The sequence below is a fragment of the Carlito syrichta genome, unplaced genomic scaffold, assembly GCF_000164805.1.
Source record: "Carlito syrichta isolate Samal-C Ts95f unplaced genomic scaffold, Tarsius_syrichta-2.0.1 Scaffold306509, whole genome shotgun sequence".
Lineage (NCBI taxonomy): Eukaryota > Metazoa > Chordata > Mammalia > Primates > Tarsiidae > Carlito > Carlito syrichta.
Window position 1 is genome coordinate 1 of NW_007250605.1, and position 20592 is coordinate 20592.

General features: G+C 59.5%; 1 protein-coding gene across 1 annotated transcript; it reads left to right on the plus strand.

The window, feature by feature from the left end:
- Nucleotides 1-714: 714 nt before the first annotated feature.
- Nucleotides 715-18892, plus strand: SERPINA4 (serpin family A member 4; the record flags this gene model as incomplete). The annotated part of the gene is made up of 5 exons (XM_008063054.1): nucleotides 715-852; nucleotides 12272-12924; nucleotides 15662-15935; nucleotides 17041-17200; nucleotides 18692-18892. Coding segments are annotated over 5 exons (1426 nt in total), but the record flags the coding sequence as incomplete, so codon positions are not given.
- Nucleotides 18893-20592: the final 1700 nt, after the last annotated feature.

A 20592-nucleotide genomic window follows, 5' to 3' on the forward strand; every position in this document is an offset into this window, starting at 1 on the left:
GGGCCCGGCCGGGCACCGGCAGGTCGGCAGGAGCTCGAAGGGCGGCCGGTGCTGGCGAGGACGCGGGGAGAGGGAGGCGTCCGCGCTGTCGGGGAGGCTGAGCTGCCGCGAGCTCCGGGAGGCGCGGTGGCCTTCCCAGCAGTTGCAGAAAGCTTCCTTGCGGGTGCCCCGCCACCCTCCGATGGGAACGCTCCCGAGGAAGCACACCACTCGACGGAAAGGCCGCCTGCCCACGAATGCTGTGGCAGCCTTGTCCACAACAGCAAGATCGTGGAGCCGGCGTTGCTGTCCATCAAAAGCGGACTGGATCTTTAAAAGTGTGGGGCCTGTACACGGTGCGGTGCTACGCAGCCGTGCAGCAGAACAAAATCCTGAACCCTGCAGCAACCCGGAGGGGCTCGGGGTCTGTAACACTGTGTGATCTTTCACAGAAACAAAGAACTGAGTGTCGCACGTTCTCTCTCATCAACGGACCTTGAACAACTATCGTAACGCTATGAGGAAAGGATGGACAGTAGCGGGAAACTGCGGGCGGCTGAGGGGCAGGGAGGTGGGATTGGCAGGAGGGGGAATCTGCCTGGGGTCGGGGGTCACACCTCATCAGGCGGGTGAGCGGGTGGCCAGCCCTGCGTTGCCCCCTGGTTCTTGCCTCGACACCCTGGAGGGCCACGCAGCTGTCCGCGGGCCCCTGTTCTGTCACTCTCCCCCCGCTAGGCCTGAGCCTGCCCCTGGGTCCCCACCTCTGTCCTGCCCCCGGGTCCACCCAGCGGGAGCCACAGCCCCACTGAAGCGGACACTGTCCCGCTGCAGGGCTGGCGAAAGCAGAACCCGCGTCCCTGTCCCGTATGAGCGGTGAGGACGGCCTGGGACGCCGGGGAGCTTGGAGGCGATAGCCGCGTGACACCCTCCGGCCTGCGGACACGCGCCCCCCACACTCTGGATGCACGACACCCCCAGCCCCCAGCGGCATCTGTCCTGATTCCATACGGGCCTTCCGTGCGACCTTGATGTCAGGTAAGTCCTCCCTGCAGCTTTGTTCTTTTTCTGACTGCTTTGTTCAGCATCCGATTTAATCGATAGCATCACTGACTGTTTGAGTCTGATTTTTTTTTATTTTAAAACTTAAGTTTGAGGAGGTCCTTCAGCGTCAGCACCTCTGTCCCCCAAGAATGCAGAACTGGAAAGGCCCTGAAGGCCCTTGGGCTGACCCTGCACAGCTCTGCACCGCTGGGCGTGGAGACGTTTCTTTAACTTCCTGAAACCAGGGGCCACTGGGATGGTTTATGTCTTAAAGTATCCACATTCCCACCTCCGCTGGAATAGCCAGAAGATCCTGGACGTCTTTGGCCTGGGCGTGCAGGTTCATCTGTTTCCCCTAACAGACGTGCACGGAGCGGTGGCCAGGTGGCTGCGGCCTTGGCACCAGCTGTATACACGACGGTGGCACGGCCGGGAGTCCCGTCCTCTCCACTGAGCCTTGTCAGGCCACAGCCTGGCCCCAGAGGGTCCAGCTTGCAGTCCCTTATGGGTCGAACCACCTTCATTTACAGATGGGGAAACTGAGGCGCAGAGGGAGAAAGTGACTTTCTGAGGGCCACGCCGTGATCCACGGCAGATGTGACACTAGAACTCAGCTGTGACAGGTCACCCCTGGGACACTCGCCTGAGCCCGGTCACCTGGCTGCGTGGGCCCTTAACAGGCCCCGCGATCGGGTCAGCTTCCGGCCTGGGTCCCTTCCGGGGAAGGGCTGCTTTGGAGTTGCCAGGATTCCTCTGTCTGGCGAGTGTGCGTCTGGGCCGCCCTGACCCGCCAAGCAGGGCCTCCAGCCAGGCGGCCAGGGGCCTCCAGGAGGCAAGGGTACGTCCGACAGGCCTGGCCTCCCGCTGCCGGCCAGCGGCTCTGACTAATCACAGCCCCGAGCCCCCAGGTCACTCGGGCTGCTTGCTTTTTGCTTTCTGTCTTTCTGTCACTGTGAGCAAGCCATCTGCAGACGCTGCCAGCTCAGCCATCCCTGAATGAAACCCGTCACGCCCAACTAATTGTCCCTAACGCCCTGCGCCTACTCACATACCTGCCGGAGGTGGCAACCTCCCCGTGGGCCTCCCCTACCTCCCTCCTTGAGGAAGGGGGACGGTCACTTTCTTTGCAAGACGGTGTCCTTGGCAGCGGGCGCTGTGGCTTCAAAGTGACGCCGTGGCTGCCTCTTCCCCGGCGTTTCTGGGCGTGGCCTGGTACCCCGTGGTCCGGTGCTTGGCCTCCCCCCACTGCTGCTGACTTCCTGGTGTCTTGGGCAACTCAGGCTTTTCCCTCCGCCTGGATTGCCCGGGCATGCTTGTTTGAGTGGCATGTCTTGCAGACCCCTTTGCAGGTCTTGACTCAAATGCCACCTCCTCACAGTAGATGACCGACCCCCTGCTCCCAGGCCCTCCTGATCTCTGCCTCCCCTCCCCACCCCACCCCGGGCTGCTTCTGGTGCTCAGCAGGAGCTGAAATCCTATTTGTGTATTCGTTGACTGCCCAGCACCCTGCCGGGAATATGAGTTCCAAGAAGGTGAAGACTTTGTCCCGCTCAGTGCTCAGCTTCCAAAGCCTCCACAGTGGCACACAGTAGGTGCTCAATAAGTGACCAAAGAATAAAGGAGTGGCCCCCACCCCCTCCCGGAGCTCAGTCCTTGGGAACATCACTGACGCAGTGTGACCTTGGACAACTTGGTGTCTGTCAGGTGGGCTGGGCTTTGAAATCATTTAAATGGAAAAAGGAAGCGTCGTCATTAGAAAAGCTTCTAAATCTGGGAGCGTTTGGAGAACCCGTTGCTAGACAGCAAATGACTCCGAACCCCAGGGGCTGCAAACCCCAGGGGCAACGGCTTTATTTGGTTGGGATTCAGGGCCAGGGATTCAGGCAGGGCTCAGCCAGGTGGTTTTTCCACTCTGATGGTGCTGGCCAGGCTCCTTCAGACCCTGGCTAGCTGGACCGGAAGGCTCATTAGGGCTTCCCCCAAGGACGTGGTGCCTCCGTGTCTCTCCATGCCACATCTCTCTCCATTTGGCTAGCTTGGGCCCCCCACGGCAGGGGAGTCCTGGGGACCAGGTCAGAGCACATGTGACTCTGCCAGAAGGCGCGATCCAGCACGCGGAAGCAGACCCCAAGACTCAGCCTTAGGTCTCACACAGCACATGGCACCTCCTGCCCATATGACCTCCTGGCCATATCACCAAGAGGAGGCTCTGGGGATGCCTAGTCTGGAGGGCAGGGGAGTAGACTCCACCTCTTTACGGGCGGCAGGAAAGGCTTCGGGGCCAGGCTTCATCTACCGCCAGGACCCATGAGGCTGTCCAAGGGCCTGGGCAGCGAGGGTCAACGGGACCGCAGAAAGCCACTCGGGCCTCAGCCGCAGACGCCAGCATTGCTGCCTCTAAGGCTTGGACACCCCCGAGCTCGAGCTCAGTACTCAAGACTCCTGGGCACTGTCTCCCTCCCTTCCAGATGCCACTTCCAGGACAGGGAGGTGGTGACCCACCGTTCGGTTCCACAGCCAGCTCCAGCCTGGGGGACAGAGACCCCGGCCCGGCCACGGCCCTAGGGATTGTCCAGGGTCTCGGGGGCAGATCTGGGAGTGAGGAGATGACTGGAGACTGGAGGCCAGCATCTGGTTGGATGTTGAGGTGATGGCCCCACACGCGCCCCCAGAGGGTATGAATGTTCTGGCGCCCACACAGGCTTCTGGGAGAGCAGGGCAGGCGTGCCAGGCTGGTCTGAAAATGGCTTGAAAAAGCCAGGAGAGACTGGCTTGGGGTATTATGGTGGTGAGTGGGTGGGCGGAGTGAGGTTATCCCAGCATGGTAGGAACCAGTGGCCAGATACGGGGCAGAGGGAAGTGGGGGGTGAGGCTTGAAAGCTGTCAGCAGTCAAGAAATGGAGTCGGGCCCTTCATTCCAGGGGCTCATAAAACCTGTTCCTCCTGGCACCCCGCAGCCCACCGCGGCTCCAAAGTCCTGGGGTGCTGGAGATTCCGAGCTGAGGCCTACAGGGGGAGGGCAGGGGCTGCCCCTGGCTGGCTGCACAGTTGCCTGAGTTGAATCTCCCCTTCCTAACAATAGTCAAAAGTGGAAGCTAAGCGCTTGGGCTTTGGAACCAGAAGTCTCTGGATTCAAACCCAGCTCCCCCATTCACAAGCTGAGTGACCTCAGGCGAGGTATTTAACCTCTCTGGGCCTCCACGACCTCCTCTCTTTAATGAGGAGAAAGCACACCTTTTAGGGTTCCTGAACCCTGAAAAAAAAAACCCCAAAGCACCACTGCATCATCAAACACAAGAACCCAGCATGTTGCAAAAACCCAACCTGGACTTTGGTCAACGCTGCACGAGCATTGCTCGGAACAGAGCACGCGTGGAAAGGGCCGTGAGGGCGGGCTGGAGCCGTGATGGGCAGAGGACGGGGCTCAGGGGACGGAACCAGCCCTTGGCCACCAGGGGCCCTCCCGCCCTCCCTCCCTCCCTCCCTCCTCCCTTCGGAAGGATTTTCACCTTCTGGAATAAACTGCTCAGGAGCAGGTTGACCTCCCCAGGGCTGCTCCGAATGGCAACATCCTTGCATCAAACAAACCCTGATCCCCTCAACGCCCCCTCCTCCAGGAAGCCTGCCTTATCGCCCCCTCCCATCCTCACGCTGGGAAGTGTGTGGCCTCACCAAGGGCTGCGTCATGTTGTCACTGCGCTCTGAAAGGCCCAGGCGGTGCATGTGTGGCCCTGACCCTGCGTTTCCGGCCTCTCCCCCCGCCCCGCCCACCACACCCTGGACCCCAGGCACAGCCATCATCCACGCTCTGTTCTGCCAGACATTGGCACACTCTGTCCCCCTATCCAGCGCACGGTTCCCCACCTCAACCCCTATCCTTTTGGGTGGCGATGCCTTGTCATCCGGCTCAGCTCAAATGCTCCTTCCTCAGGAAACCATCCCCAAGGCCCCCTGCCCCAGCCTGAGCAAGTCCCTGTCACAGCAATCCTAGCTCCTGACCCTCCTCCGGAGCGTGTCCACACTGTGTGGTTGTGGGCACCACACTTTCCGTCCTGCCCACCCGAGTAGGGTGGCATTGGTTGGGCGGGAGGATCCCAGCAGGTAGCCAAACAACAGAAGGGGTGAACACCGGCCGAGCGCAGGGTCCTGCCAATGTCCTCTCCCCCCCGGCGGCCGACGTGCCTCTGTTCCTCCCTCGGGCGGGCAAGGCCCAGCTCAGAAGGGGAAGGGCAGTGGTCGCCCCGGCGTGTCCTGGCCCCAGCTCCTCTGCCCCTCTCCGGAAGAGGCCGCGCTTGGCTGTAACGCCTTCAGAGTAGGCAGAGGGCCAGGTGTGCATTCCCCATGGCAAAACCCACCTACATTTTCCGCTCAAAGCAACTGGCCGTGGGAACGTCCATACTGTCAGGCGGTGGTGGCGCACCCTCTCGTGGTGACACTGTAAACTGCAGGGACAGGGTCCGCGAGGCGCGGGGGCGGTGAGTGACTCAGGCTTACCCAGGGCTCCTCAAAGTTCCCGGGTCTTACACCGCCCCATCCAGGATTCTGGGTCAAGAGATTCGAGGGAGAGCCCGTGAGCCTCCGCTTTTAAAAAGTACTCGTCTCGATAAAAAATGAACTCAGTTAAAACTCCCAGCCGGGCTCGGTGGCTCAGCCTGTCATCCCGCGCTTTGGAAGGCTGAGGTGAGTGGATTCCTGAGTCCGCGGGTTTGAGACCCGCCTGGGCAACTTGGCGAGACCTCATCTCTCCACTAAAAAATAAAAATGAGCCGGGCGTGGTAGCGCGCGCCTGTAGTTCCAGCTACTTGGAAGGCTGAGCCGAAGGATCGCCGGAGCCCAGCAGGTGGAGGCTGCGGTGGCCGGGAACGGCCGCTGCACTCCAGTCTGGGCGACAGAGTGAGACTCCAACTCAAAAAAAAAAAAACTCCCTAAAATCCCTAAGGGGTACTCATTTCTTTACATGAAAATCCCTTTCTTGTGGCATTTAGTTCAAATTTATGTCCTGTGTAATAATGAATCGGATCTTGTGTAAACCAGAACTTGCTGTATATAAGTTATAATTCATAACTGAATTAAAAAAGAAATTCAGCCTGGAATTGTTTTAAAAATACAATTTAAAAAAAGAGTGAGATTAGTGTAATTTGAGCAGTGGTTTATGTCAGTAGGTACCAACAATACTAAACGCTAATTTAAAAAAACTCTAATGGTCACAGGGTGTGTAGACACTGTTAATAACTGAAATAAACAAGGCATTGCCTGTTTCAGCTATAAATACTAAATGTAAAATCTGCCCAATTGAGTGGGTTTTGGGCAATAATGCGGACCTGTCTCCCTGTAAACGGGTTACAAAATCAATGCCCATTTCTCGCCCCACCCCCCCAAAATAAGCCCCTGTCTCACGGGGACCCCAGGGCCACATTCTGCGGTGATTCTTGGGCAAAGCCACTTGGCTCCTTCTCCTGCACCTCTGTGCTCTTATGGGCATCTTCTCGCCCTGTGGCCTTGGGTGTAGTGGATCGTTGGGCCTGGTGGGGTCTGTGTCCCCCGGGCACAGTCTACCTGTACAACCCAGGCAGGCGGTCCGATTCTGTATGAGGGGAAAATGTGGGTGGGGGCTGCCCCTGGCCGACTGCACAATTGGTTGAGGTTACTCCCCCCCCCACCAATAATAGTCAAAAGTAGAGGAGAAGCACTTGGGCTTTGGAGCCAGAAACTTCTAGGCTCAAATCCCAGCTCTCCCATCTGGGTGCTGTGTGACCTCCAGCCAGGCATTTGACCTCTCTGGGGCTCCCTACCTGCTCTCCGGAATGAGGATAAGGCATACTCTTGGGATTCCTCGGAGGATTTAACACCCTTCCATCATCCACACAAAGCCCAGCACATGGCAAAAACCCGACAGATGGGAGCTGGTGCCACTGTGGCTATTTTTGTAATTATTATTTATTCAGCAGGCCCCTAGGTAGGACTCTTCCTGTGCTCAGCAGCGAACGTTAGAGAGAAGGAGACAAACACAGGAAGCAAAGGGACTAAGACGCTGTCCTTGATCCAAAGGGCCCGCCATGCTGCAGGGACACCTGACGTGGTGGTCTGAAAGCGCGCCCGCCTTCGAGACGCCTCCAGCCTCGGCCGCTGTCCAGCCACGGCCGCAGGAGAGACCCTAGGCACTGGAGAGACAGGAAGAACAACAAGCCACTGCTGGTGTCTTACGCACCGGCCCTGGGTGCCTTACTGTGGCCGGGACATACGTGCAGCCCCGTGTCCGAAAACCATGGAAAGCGAGGACTTTAGGGTGGGACAGAAAGGTGGCTGCAGAGACCACGGGAGTCCAAGCACCTGGGTCTTTCGGTTTCTAGACAAGCACCAGATGCCGACCTGCCCCCTATCGACAAGACTGACGCTTGGGCCGCTGGGGAAGTGCCCCTGTGATGTCTGTCTCCCGCCGGCCACTTTCCAATCCCTTTTGCACAGGTAAAGCGCTGGGGGTCTGGAGGCCTGCTCTCGGCCCCCTGCTCTGAAATGCTTGCAAGAGAGTCTCTCCGGACAGTAACCACGGCCGCTTGTGCAGCCATCCAGACCAAGATGCCTAGTCTTACTGCTGCTTTTCTGTATGCGCACGTGCCCATCTTTAAAAAGACCACCAGAAAGCCATTCTATCTGTTGTAGCTGAACTACAGGTTTGCGGATTCTTTTATTTCCCTCTCTTGGCTCTTGCACTTTCTCTGAATTTTCATAATGACCATCACGTAGACAACCAAATTTAAAACAAGGACAGCCTTTTCAAGGACAGGTATCCCGGCTCCATGGAGAGTTTAGGGAACAAGAAGGGAGTTGAGAGTGGTCAGGGGCAGCTTATGTAGAGCGCGTGCTGGTATTGGAGGCCAAGACAGCCTTCGAGAAAGGGCGCAGCTGGGATTCCAGCGGCGACTAGCAGAGGAGGGTCCCGGGGTGTGGGGTTCCCGGCCACAGCTCAGCTCAGCAGGTCGGCCACAGGGACAGCAGTTCCCTCCTGGGGACTCAATGCTGTCATGGCAGCTGTCCCATCTGGCGCAGTGGCATTTCCTAGGGCCAGAGACCCGCGATCAGGCGCTTGGCACCACCACATCCACCCTGGACTTCCTGGTCAGAGGGCTCATCCCGCCCATGGAAGCTGAGCCTGTGCCGTTTGTCGGAGCCCGGTCTCAGCTCTGAGCAGAGCCTCGTCATCTCACCTGTTTGTTCCCTGAGTGACTTCTATGAGCCTTAGGCCAGGTCTGTTCTGATGTGGCAGCACAGATGTGACCGTGGCACGACTCACTGTCCTCAGGGACTTCATGGATGGCAAACGAGAAGCCTTGGTCTTCCAGCTGTGACAGGCAAGGTTTCAGCGGCCCTAAAGCCCTCCTGGAGGCTTGAGCCAAGAGGCCCGCAGGTGCAGGGCGGGCCTGGGCTCGGAGTGGGTGGAACCCAGCCTGCCCCCTTGTGCCACAGCTGTCAGCCCTCCTCCTGTGCGTCCCGAGCCAGCGGCTCCCCCCACAGCTGGGTGTCCTCCCATCTTCCTGTTCTGTGGGCCCAATCTTTGCAGGAGAAAGTAACGACCCGAGCACACAGGCGTGCACGGACCTCAGGGGACTCCCAGACCCACAAGGTGCGAAGTATCGTGCACACTCCAGGGTCGGCCAGACTTTCTTGGGATGCTTTTCAAGGACTGCACTGCGTCCGCCATGGAAGAATGACACGCACAGCCTGCCTGGAAGAACATCGTGGAGTGACCACACCTGTGTGCACGTAGGATGCCAGACATTATTCTAAGCACCTTACGATGTCGGTTCACGGACTCCTCGTGGTAACCCTGGAATTTAGGGACAGTCATGACCCACAGTCCACAGTCGTGTATGTGAGACAGCAAGACACCAGAGCAAAGTGAGTCATGAACCAGCGGCCAGGATTCTACCTAGACAGCGAACCTCCCCACCACTGCCGAGACCCACAGAACCAGACGTGGGGCTCGGCACGTTCCAGGGGACACCCTGCCCCACATGTCGGCCTTTCCGAGTGGTGATTCATTTGGCAGGTGAGGAGCCTGAGGTTCAAAGAGGTGGAGTGGCTTGTCCGAAGTCACACAGCTCGGCCACGACAGAGCCTGCCTGGCTGCAAAGCTCAACCTCGGTCCAGAGCGTCACAGGACAGGTGCCAGGAGCCAAAGGACAGCGCCGTGTACTCACCACGGGGACAAACTCCATCCCCGGGCAGCAGCCAAGCACAGGCTGAACCCAAGTCTGTTCCACCAGCCCCAAGTCCCCGCAGAAGCCAGATGGAGGGGGCAGAAGCCCACACTGTGGACTCTCGGAAAGGGAAGGATGTATGTTCACGTCCATGAGGCTGAAAACAAGTCGTCATCATTCATTCATGCATACATTCATTCACTCGCCGAGTGGACACCAGTGGCGCCCACGTGTGCATGTGGGTACGGCAAAGGCAACACAGGGCTGCCGTTCTGGAGACGTGAAAGGCTGGTCCGTGTGGAGACATGGAAAAGCGGGGAAGGATCACGGGCTTGGGTCCCCCGGTCCCAGTCATGGACCCTGACTCTGGGGTCGGAGCCAACATCTTTTTTGGGCAACGTTTCTCGTGTGCCAAGCAGCAAAGAACAGCGCCCCTGGAGTATGTGAGAGGGCGACAGAGACGTGAGCCAGGGAGAGGGGGCACGGTGAGAGTGGCTCTCCCAACCTGGCTGTCGGACCCTCTGGTCCTGGGGCTGCCGTCTCGGACCCAGACCAGCTGGTCCACGACCTTGCCGAGCCTGCCTGGCCCTCCAGAGCCCGGCCTCGCTCAGGCCCCGTCAGCCGGGCTGCTCGGGGTGCATGTCCCTCGGACACAAAGGCCCCGAGAACCAGGACACATACCTGGAAAGTGCTGGAGGAAGTCTGAGCGGCTGAGGGCATCTCATTCAGGACACCCTGCCACCTCACCCCTGCAGTCCTTCCTTGGGTGGCCACCTGGCAAGGTGCGGGGCACGGGGCCCACTGACCCCTGGAGAGCGAGCAGGTGAGCCTGCCGTCGAAACGTCAGGTTCCTGGAGAGGAGGGGTCTGGCCCACCCCATGCCATCTTTGCCCTGGGATGTGCTGTCCTCACAGTCCACCTGCGGACCCCCTCAGAAACGCCACAGTCCAGGAGTGCAGACCGCAAGCCTGGGCAGGGTCTGGCCCACGACAGGTCTTGCCTGGGCTGCGAGGAGCTGACTCTCCCCGGCCTATGTCCCCACGTCCCCTGCTGTGTCACCTGGGCACTTCCTTGCCTGATCTGGGAAGGTGCTGGTGTCGGCCATCCCCGGTCTGCCATAGCTCCTCATGGTGCAGGCAGGAGGTGAGTGCAGGACCGAGCCCAGAGAAGGTGTGGATAGACTTAAATGCACACAGCAAGTGAGGGGTCTGAGAGACCAATACCCTCGGCCCCCGAGCCTCAAGGAGAAGCAGGGGCCAGGCAGGCCTCGGTGCATGGCACACACACGAAGAGGCAGCCCTTGGGTGTTTTCTGGAGTGGGGGAACCGACCTCTGGGGGTTTCTCTCTGTGGGGAGTCTGGGCGGCAGTGTCTGTCCATTAATGATTACCTGATGGGGGCAGGAGGTGGTGCAGAGGCCTTGTTTACCCAGGGCTCCTGGGCTCCATGGGCCTCCACGAGAGCTCACACGGCCACCGGGGCCACTCCAGGACGGACTGAGCCGTGAGTAGAGCCTCAGAGACAGTGGGGACAGGAGACCCCAGGAGGGGGTGATGGGCGGGAGACCCCAGGGGGAGGGTGACGAGCTGGGATACCCCAGAGGGACCTGATGGGCAGGGAGACCCCAGGGGGAGGGAGACAGGCAGGAGACCCCAGAAGGAGGGAGACGGGTCCAGAGACCCCAGGGGGAGGGTGATGGACTGGGAGACCCCGGGGGGAGGGTGACGGGCCGGGAGGCCCCAGGGGGAGGGAGAGGGGTTGGAGACCCCAGGGGGAGGGAGATGAGCCCTCAGAGGGAGAGTGACAGGCAGGAGACCCCAGAGGGAGGAGATGGGCTAGTGGAGACCCCAGAGGGAGGGTGACCCCAGCACGGGATCGCACCCAACCTCCTTGCTGTATGGGGGGACAACTGTGCCCAGACCTCAAAATCCTCCCCCTTGGACCCTCAGCTAGCTCAGGGCTGCGCCGGCCGGGAGCCTGACTCCTCTGGCTCCCAACCCAGGTGCTGCCGGGAGCTCCCACCAGAGGCAGCGTTCTGAACCGGTGAGGGCCCTGGGCCCCTGTGTGCTCCTGGGTGATCCCTCCCGCTGCTGGGGAAGGGGACACAGGCATGAAGACAGCCAGGGAGCTCCCGCAGGGTCTAGGCCTGGGGCCAGCAAGCCTCCACTCGGCTCGTGGGTCAGATCTTGGCCACCGCCCATGAGCGGAGAACGCAAGGTGTGAAATGCCGACGTAAAGTCTGTAAACATAGAATATAAGTCACCCATATGCCAGATAAGTATGAAATGCACAAAGGGTCAAAAAATCAGCAGAAGACCCGTACTGTGTGACACGGAAAATGTCTAAAACTCAGATTCCAGTGTCCGTGGGCGCCCAGCCACGTCAGCCTGTGGCTGCCGCTTGCCTCACCACCGCAGAGTGGCACAGACACAGACGTTGCCATCTGGCCGATTGTGGGAAAAGTTCCCCGAGCCCCGTTTGACGGTTGTTGGGGGGCAACAAGAGGCCAGTGGAGGGGCCGCAATGACCCTTAAAGGGGCCGGGGCAGATGAGAGGCCTGGGGGGCGCCGGGCCTGGCAACCAGGCTCCTGGCCTGAGAACTGGGCAGTGGTGGGGTCCTCAGAGGGGCAGGGGAGATCTGGGGAGAGCCCCGTCCTGGGCCGTTGAGGTCATGGTGAGAAGGGAGCGCTCGGCCCCGTGAGTGTGTGTCAGTCATTTATCAAGCGCCGGCTTCCTCTGCACGGGGCGGCCAGGGCCACCAACTCCGGCCTGGGTGAGAGGGTCAAAGGAAGGACCTGAACGTGGTTGCCCGCTCGGACCGCCTTGGGTGACGCGCACCCTCTGGCAGTGTCCTCTCGACAGGCCTGGGGAGCAACCCGGGCCCTTGCTGGGCAGGTGGTGGGGAAGTCTCTCTCGGAGGCCTCCGTGAGATCGGGGCCCTTGTGCGGCAGTGGAAAGAGGAGCCGTCAGAGTGGGCGTCGGTGTGTGTCAAGCAGGCCACTGTCCCCACGCGCACGGGCGCGCTGGACCTTCTCGGGCTCTCTTTCCCCGCAGGCCCAGCATGCAGAGGATGGGCCCCACCGCACGCCTGCTGCCCCTGCTGGCCGGACTCCTGGCCCTTTCTCACGGCCAGCCTGGAGACGAGGGTCCCGCCAACAGGTCTCACCCACAGGCCGCGGGCTCGGGGGACGGCTCGCCCAGCCTCAGGATCGCCCCCGCCAACACGGACTTCGCCCTGCGCCTCTACCACCTAGTGGTGTCCGAGGCTCCCGGGGCGAACATCTTCTTCTCCCCGCTGAGCATCTCGGTCGCCTACGCCATGCTCTCCCTGGGGGCCAACCCGCAGAGCCGCGGCCAGATCTTCAAGGGCCTGGGCTTCAACCTCACAGAGCTGGCTGAGGCCGACATCCACGGGGGCTTCCAGCACCTCCTGCGCACACTTGCCCTCCCGAGTCATGGGCTGGAGACACACGTGGGCAGCGCCCTGTTTCTGAGTCGTGACCTGGAGTTCCTTCCCACCTTCCTGAATGCCACCGCGGCCTTCTACGAGCCCAGACTCCTCCACACCAACTTCCGTAACCCCGCACGTGCCACCCAGCTCATCAACGACCATGTCCAGAAGGACACCCGAGGGAAGATTGCAAGTTTGGTCAGTGAGCTCCCCGCAGACACTTTGATGGTGCTGGTGAACTACATTTACTTCAAAGGTAAGAGTCACGGGTGGGTCCTAGGTCCCTCGGCCCCCTCGTTTGTTGACGGCTTAGATCTCAAAGAAACTGAGTGGACAGGCTGAGTCCTAGGCGGCGACGTCAGAACATCAGAGGCCGAAGGCTCCAGGGCACGGACGCTTCTGGCCCTCCCAGCTTTAGACATACTTTCTTTTTCTGGTCAAGTTAATGAATACTTTATTTAAGATCACACAAAGCCTTTGCAACCAATAATGAAAAATGTATGCAAGGTCGTTAGCCTCTGTCTGCAATATGGAAGACATGTGTCAGTTCTGGACCCAAATAATCCCACTGAAAGACATAAAGCAAAAGGGAAAAGCGAAAGACTTGCCATGGCCGCCTGTGGTGGCCAGCGACAGCGGCAAGCAAACACCGCTGAGTCAGAAGGTGAGGGCGGGTCTTACTCTGCAGAAAAATGTCTTCGGTAGTTTAAGAATACAGACACTCTCAAAAAGCTTGTGAATCACATCCAGAAGCGACTGTCTGAGGCCAAGGCTGGAACCAGGATTAAGTGAGCACCGCCAGCAAGCTCAGGGTTCCGACTCCCTCACCCTTCTGTCCTGTGCAGAATGCAGCCTCGAAGCTGCGGTCATCATCGCCAGCTGCAAACGTTGGCCTTGAGTTGTCCTTGAGTACAGGGCTCCTGCAGGGCAGAGGCCCCAAGCGGTTACAAAGGCCCGGCCAAATGGCAGGCTCCGATGACCCAGGAAGTCCTGTGTGGCCTTATCACCGGCTTGCTGGCAATCCTCCAGTTTGCCAAGGATTTTCCGAGATAGCGCGATGTGTCACTGTCGACCCTGTTCTCCCCCAGAGCCTAGAGACATTTAGGCATTTCATCATTTATCTTCTTAATAAAAGTAAATGTTTTGGGTGCCTCGTCACACTGGTGTCCACAAGGCAAGCTGCCGGATTCGTGTCTGAGTTCGGTCTCTGCCAACAGGGGAGACGGTTTAGCCTGTCTGCTCCCACAGGGTAAGAAAAGTCTGCTGCAGAGGCCAGTTCTGAGGATCCAGTGATCGAACATATGCATATACCCCTTAGAAGAGGGCCTAGAGGGACGGGCCCATGGCAGCCCTGGGGCCAAGCCTGGCCAGCCGCCTGGTTTTGGAATAAAGTTTTATTTGTGCACTGCCATGCCCATTCATTCTGTATGCCTGAGGCTGGTCATTCTAGATACTCAAGAAAGAGCAGCTGTAATGACCCTAATGAGAACAGTGCTCCCTGTGAGGACCTTAAAAGATACGTGAAACCGTAACAGAGAAAATAGAAAGGTTCCTGAGTCCTACCACCGTGAGGCAGTAAGCTCATCTTTTCTTTGTCTCTTGTTCACACATACAGATGTTGACAGTTGGCGTCACAGTGTGGGGACGCTTTTGGACCCTGTGTCAGTCAGGGCTTCATCAGAGCCACCTTGGGTCAAGGGCACGGGGGTTGTAGGAATCAGCCTCCCATGACTGGGGGAGGGGATCCTCTGGAGGGAGGGGAAACAGGTGGGACAGAGTGAGAGTCCGGGTGTGGTGGGTAGGTCAGAGCTCGCAGGGAAGTCTCCCGCCAGGCACATCCAGCCACCAGAGCGGCTCTGGAGGGAGGCTTACGGCCGGGCATCTGGGGGTGGCGGAGGCCACCAGCGGTCGGGGATCAGAGTCAGGAAGAGGAGCTTGGAGCCAGCGGGGACAAACTGGGGCACACAGGCGCCTCTGGGTGAGTCCCTCGTCTAGCTGACCCCCGAGACCCTCCGAGGGTCTCGGTGGCCTCACATCCGCTTCCAAATCTCACTCTTGGAACCAGCTTGGACCTGGATCTACAGGGAGCAGGAGTCTGAGAAGACTGCTTTAAGAGAAGTTTGGAAACAGTGAGAAAGGAAGGCTATCCCTCGCGTGGGTTTTGCGGTCTCTCGCTTTCTTCTGGACTCGCAACCCTGGCGTGGAGACCCCGGTCCTCGCAGGCTGGGGCTCGTGGTTCAGGCCTCCCGCCCTTGCCTCCCCGCCACGGCAGAGCACCGTGGCTGTCACCATCCCACCTTGCCAACACCCCTCACCGCCTGGCTTTCTCCCCCTCCGTGTCTCCCTCCCACAAAGCCACAGACCTGCGGAATCCTGCAGCTCTCTGCCCATCCACCCCCGGCTGATAGCACAGGACCTGACGGGAGGGCATCTCGCTGGCGTTTGTGAGCACAGACCGTCCTGGGTCCCCACACTGTCCCTGGGGCCCACCCACACCTCCATCCGCTCTCCAGAATGACAACTCGTGGCTTCCTCTGGCTGACGCGTCCTGCATGCCTGACCTCACCTCCCAGTCTCACCGCACACTTTGAGCAGGCGTAGTTAAGCAGGCAGGAAACCTCTTGCCTTCTCACCCCTGCCCTGAAGCCGCGGGCTCTGATGGCACCCCCACCCCCATCATGGCAGAGGCGACTCACCTCTTAAGGCTCACACTCCGCCGGCGCCTGTCCCCTTTTCCAGGATGCTGCCCGGGCGTGAGCTGCTCCCTCCAGCTCCACTGACTTCCTCTCCCCTTCGTGATCCTCCTCATAGATTAGCATCCTCCGATGCCTCCCGAGATCCATTCCCAGCCTTGTCGGGTTCTGAATGGCTGAGACGGGACAACGGTGGACCAGCCAGGCGGGATCCGGCAGCCCCGGGTGCCCAGGGCGGCCCCTGGTGGGGCGGCTCGGTGGCCCGCGGGGCTGTGACCCTCCTCCCCGCCTCCCCTGCAGCCCTGTGGGAGAAGCCCTTCGCCTCCACGCTGACCACGCCCCACCACTTCCACGTGGACGAGAACACGACGGTCCAGGTGCCCATGATGCAGCAAGACGGGCAGCACCACTGGTTCCTCCACGACAGGTACCTGCCCTGCTCGGTACTGCGCATGGACTACCAAGGGGACGCCAGGGCCCTGTTTGTCCTCCCCGACCAGGGCAAGACCAGGCAGGTGGAGGAGGTCTTGACCCCGGAGATGATCACGCGGTGGAACAACTTGCTCCAGCACAGGTGAGCTGCCTGCCCGGGTGCCCTGCGGGATCCAGCACCGCCCCAGACTCACCTCTCCCATGAAGGGAACGCCCCTGCTAGAGAGTGATCGCCAAACCACTAAGGGTTCTCGCTGGCTCAAAGACCTGTGGTTTCCTGAAGGAGTGAACTCTATTATATTTAAAACAGGGCTGGACGGTGGCTCACACCTGTCATCCCAGCACTGTGGGAGGTCAAGGCAAGATGATTGCTTGAGCCCAGGAGTTCAAGACCAGCCTGTCTCTACAAAAAAAAAGGCAAAGCCACACGTGGTGGTGTGCGTCTGCAGGCCCAGCTCCTGGGGGGTGCTGAGGCAGAAGGATCCCTTGAGCCCAGGAAGTCGAGGCTATGGAGAGCTGGAATCTTGCCACGAGACTTCCAGCTGGGACAGCAGAGTGAGACACCGTCTCAGCACATAAAATAAAAAATTTTAAAAAGCTTTAAAGTATGACTCCACCCTTATCGGGGAAAGGCGAGCCACCGCAGGAGTCCAGAGTCCTGGTTCTGGACTTGGCTTTTTGCTGCACAAGGCTCGGGTCAAGAGAGCTGCCTCTCTGGGGGCCAGCCTGGTGCAGTGAGGAGGCAGCGCCCTGGCCGAGAGGACTGACCGGGCAGGCGCAGAGGGGCTCAGGAAAGCGCCAGCCACCGCCTGAGAGTTAGTGAGGAGGCCCTCCGTCACCCTGGGGCCAGTCCGTGTTAGGGGAGGACCCAGTCAAGACCATGTGCAGGAGGGAGTTCACACAACCTCTACTCCAAGAAAATCAGCCGGACCAGGTCCAAGCCAGCGAGACCCCAGGGCCCACAGGGCAGAGGCAATACCACTGCACGGGTCCACTTCACAGATGACAGCCACAGAGAGCAAGAATGATAGAAACAGGAAGGTGTCTTCCAGGCACCTCCAAGCCAGGGGAAGTGACCCCAGCTGAGGAGGGGCCCTGAGGGCAGGGGGTCCCACAGACAGCAGGCCCGGGAGGGACCTGGGTTTCAGCATGCCTCCGAAGGGTGACGACCACAGGTGCCGTGGGACTCGCCCTGCGGAATCCTGGCTTGCTCAGGACCCGAGGTTTGCACCCAATGCCTCTTCCAGGTATCTCTACAAGAAGCTGGAGCTGTATTTCCCCAAGTTCTCCATCTCCAGCTCCTACATGTTACATCAGATGCTGCCCAGGCTGGGATTCACCCACCTGTTCTCCCGGCAGGCTGGCTTGTCTGGCATCACCAAAGAGCTGAGCCTGCAGGTGTCCAGAGTAAGTCAGCAACCCCCAGAGGCCTTGGTGGGGACTGTGCCCTCGGGGGCTCTCCTTGTTCCACATGGGCAAGCGAGAGCTCTCTGAACACCCTCAGAGTCCGAGCGTGTCCGACATCCACAGACCTCGGCCTTGGCCACCTACCAGCCACATGCTGGGCATGGTGCTCGGTGCGGGCGGGTGGCGCAGAGTTAACCCGGGCCCTGCCCTCAGGGAGCCCTCCCAGGGTGGCCAGGCAATAGAGAGCAAGAATGATAGAAACAGGAAGGATGCAGACCAGGCTGGGGAGGGGGGTTGGTTCTTCATCCAGAGACTTCCCAGATGAGAGACCCGTGACCTCAGCTAAGGACAGCCAAAGTGCACCAGAGGGTGGAGTCTGAAGTTCAGGTTTGAATTCTGGTTCTGCCTCTCGTGGCTGTCTAAACTCAGAATGTTCAAGGGGGACCCCAAAAATCCCAGATTTATTTATACACCTATGAATACCCCTATTCAGATTCTTTTTCTGCTGCTCAAAACAGAGAGCTCACCTGTTTTGTGCCTTTTAATGCTTCTGCTGTTTTTTGTTTCACCTCTTCCACATGGGCAAAACATTTCCCCTGGAGGACTTTTTGCATCTGGGAATACAAACAAACAAACAATCGGGTGAATAGGGAGGGTGGGGCATGGAGGTTAGGCCATTTGGGGCCAGAAACTGCTGAACACTCAGCATGACGGCATTGTCACGTCGGAAGAACTGGTCACCTGTTTGCCACAATTCAGAGCATTCCTTCCACAAATGGTGACGCAGCCTTCTCGAAACTTCCAAACACTTCAGTTGACTGTTTGATCCGAGGAACAAATTCCAAACATCCTACAAGGGGCCCAACTTCCAAAAGATAAATCTTTTCTTGAGGGCCTCCCCGCCTTGTACTTTCCTCATCTTTAAAATGGACATAATAGCTGGGCTCGGTGGCTCAGTCTGTATTCCTGCACCTTGGGAGGCTGAGGCGAGTGGATTGCCTGAGCCCACGGGTTCCAGACCCGCCTGGGCAACTTGGCGAGACCTCATCTCTACAGTACATCAAAAATCAGCCGGGCATGGTAGCGTGCACCTGTAGTTCCAGCTACTTGGAAGACTGAGGCGGAAGGATCGCCAGAGCCCAGCAGGTCGAGGCTGCGGTGGCCGGGAGCGGCCACTGCACTCCAGTCTGGGCGACAGAATGAGACTCTGACTCAAAAATAAAATAAAATAAAATGGACATAACACCGCTGACCTCACAGGTTGGCTATGAAGACTCAATAAGGTGACACGCAGGATGTGTGTGACAGCAGCCGTCACTACTGCCTGCATAGGAGGACATCCCCTCAGCTGCCTGCCGGCCGTGCCATCCCCCAGTGACTCCATGGCCGTGAAGTGTAGAGTCACTCCCCAGCAGGCCCTGGACCCCCAGCCCTGTCCCGGCCCCTCTTGGGGGTCTCGGGGATGACGCCTGCAATGCCTCTCTCCCCCAGAGTTTCCACAAGGCCACCCTGGATGTGGACGAGGCTGGCACCGAGGCTGCAGCAGCCACCAGCTCTTCGAGCAGGTTCCTGTCCGCCTGGCGCAATCGCAACGTCCTGTGGTTCAACCGGCCCTTCTTCGTGGTGATCTTCTCTCCCAGCACCCAGAGCATCCTGTTTCTGGGCAAGGTCGTCAACCCCACCAAGTCGTAGCCCTCCCGGGGCTGCCCAGCGGCCATAGTGGGAGGACGTGGCCGGAGAGGGCTGGGTATGAGTGGCCCCGTGTTCGGAGCAGGGGTGGGGACGCCCGGAGTCCAGGGCAGTGGGTGCCGGCCGGGCAGGGGTGGGGTGGACCCTGATGGGTGTGACGTGGACCCAGTGTCTGGGGCTTCGAACTCTTTGAGCAAGTTTCTGCTGCTGGAAAGTGGGAGAAATCCCTTCAGGGAGATTGTGCAGATTACACAACACGGTGGCCGGGAAGGCCTGGCTTGGTGTCGTACCCAGTGGAGACTCAATAAATGCATCTTGGCCAGTCCCTCTAGAGCCGTCGGTACTGTCCTGGCAAACCTGATCCCAGACACAGGCATGAGGAACACAGGTTCCAGGAGGCTGTCCAGGTGTATGCAGAAGGGGACATGGCGTGGACTGCCAGCTGTCCACACATGGAACCAGTGCCTGGCTCCACAGCAGGGATCCAGAAGGCCAAGGCAGGTGGCAACACCAGCTAGGGCAGCCTCCCAGGACCGGGTCAGGGAGACTCAGTGACACTAGGCAAGGTGGCCTCCCAGGATCTGGTCAGAGGGACTTAGTGACCAGGTCAGGGGACTCAGTGACACAGGGCGGCCTCCCTAGGACCTGCTCAGGGGGACTCAGTGACACCAGGCAGGGTGGCCTCCCAGGATCTGGTCAGAGGGACTTAGGGACCAGGTCAGGGGACTCAGTGACACAGTCAGGGTGACCTCCCTAGGACCTGCTCAGGGGGACTCAGTGACACCCACGAGGTTGTCTCCCCCAAGGACCTGGTCAGGGGACTCAGTTACACTACCTAGGGTGTCCCCCCTGGGACCTAGTCAGGAGGACTCAGTGACACCAGCTAGGGCATCCCCCCAGGACCTGGTCAACAGGGTCAGTGAGACACTGCCCCCGCCTGTGGCCTAGTGATGTAGCCAGCGCCTCCCAAGACAGTGGCCGTAGCTGAGGGATACACCACAGGACCTGGGAGCTCGGTTCCCCTTCCTGGCCCTGTCGCTGATGGGCTCTGGACCGTCATGCAAATCCTCGTCCTCGTGGGCCTGTTTCCCCGCCTAGGAGGCTCAGGTTGTCCAGCGCCAACTGGTTGAGTGTACAGAGTGATTTCTCTGGGGAGGGTCTGCCCAGAGTCTGTGAGAAGGAACAGTGCCCTCCCCTGGGAGAGGAGGCCGGCAGCACCCAGCGTGGTTTGCCCCAGACCCCAGTCATTTCTGGGAGACACACTTCTCTGGCAGGACCTGTGGGTCTTCTTGATGGCCAGTGCATCGGGGGCGGCCGGGCTCCGGCTGGGGCTTCGGCCCTTGACTACGAACGCAGAGCTCCCAGGACAGTCAGAGCAGAAATTCTAGCTGGGAGGGCCCCCCCTTTTTTGTCCTGGGCCCAGCCTGCCATCGGCTGGGAGGTCCAGGGCAACGATTCCCACAATGCTTTGCCGTCAGTCTCTCATCCTCCTGCCTCAAGCTGGGCGGCCCATTTCCAAGTTCCGGCTCGGTACAGCGTCTGGGTGGCCGGCGTGATCAACACCAGAATTCCTGGGTTCTGTCTGGGCACAGCCGCTCACTCCTGTAAACTCAGCATTTTGGGAGGCCGAGGCGGTTGGATTGCCTGAGCCCAGGAGTTCAAGATCAGCCTGGGCAACACAGGGAGACCTCAGCCCTACAAAA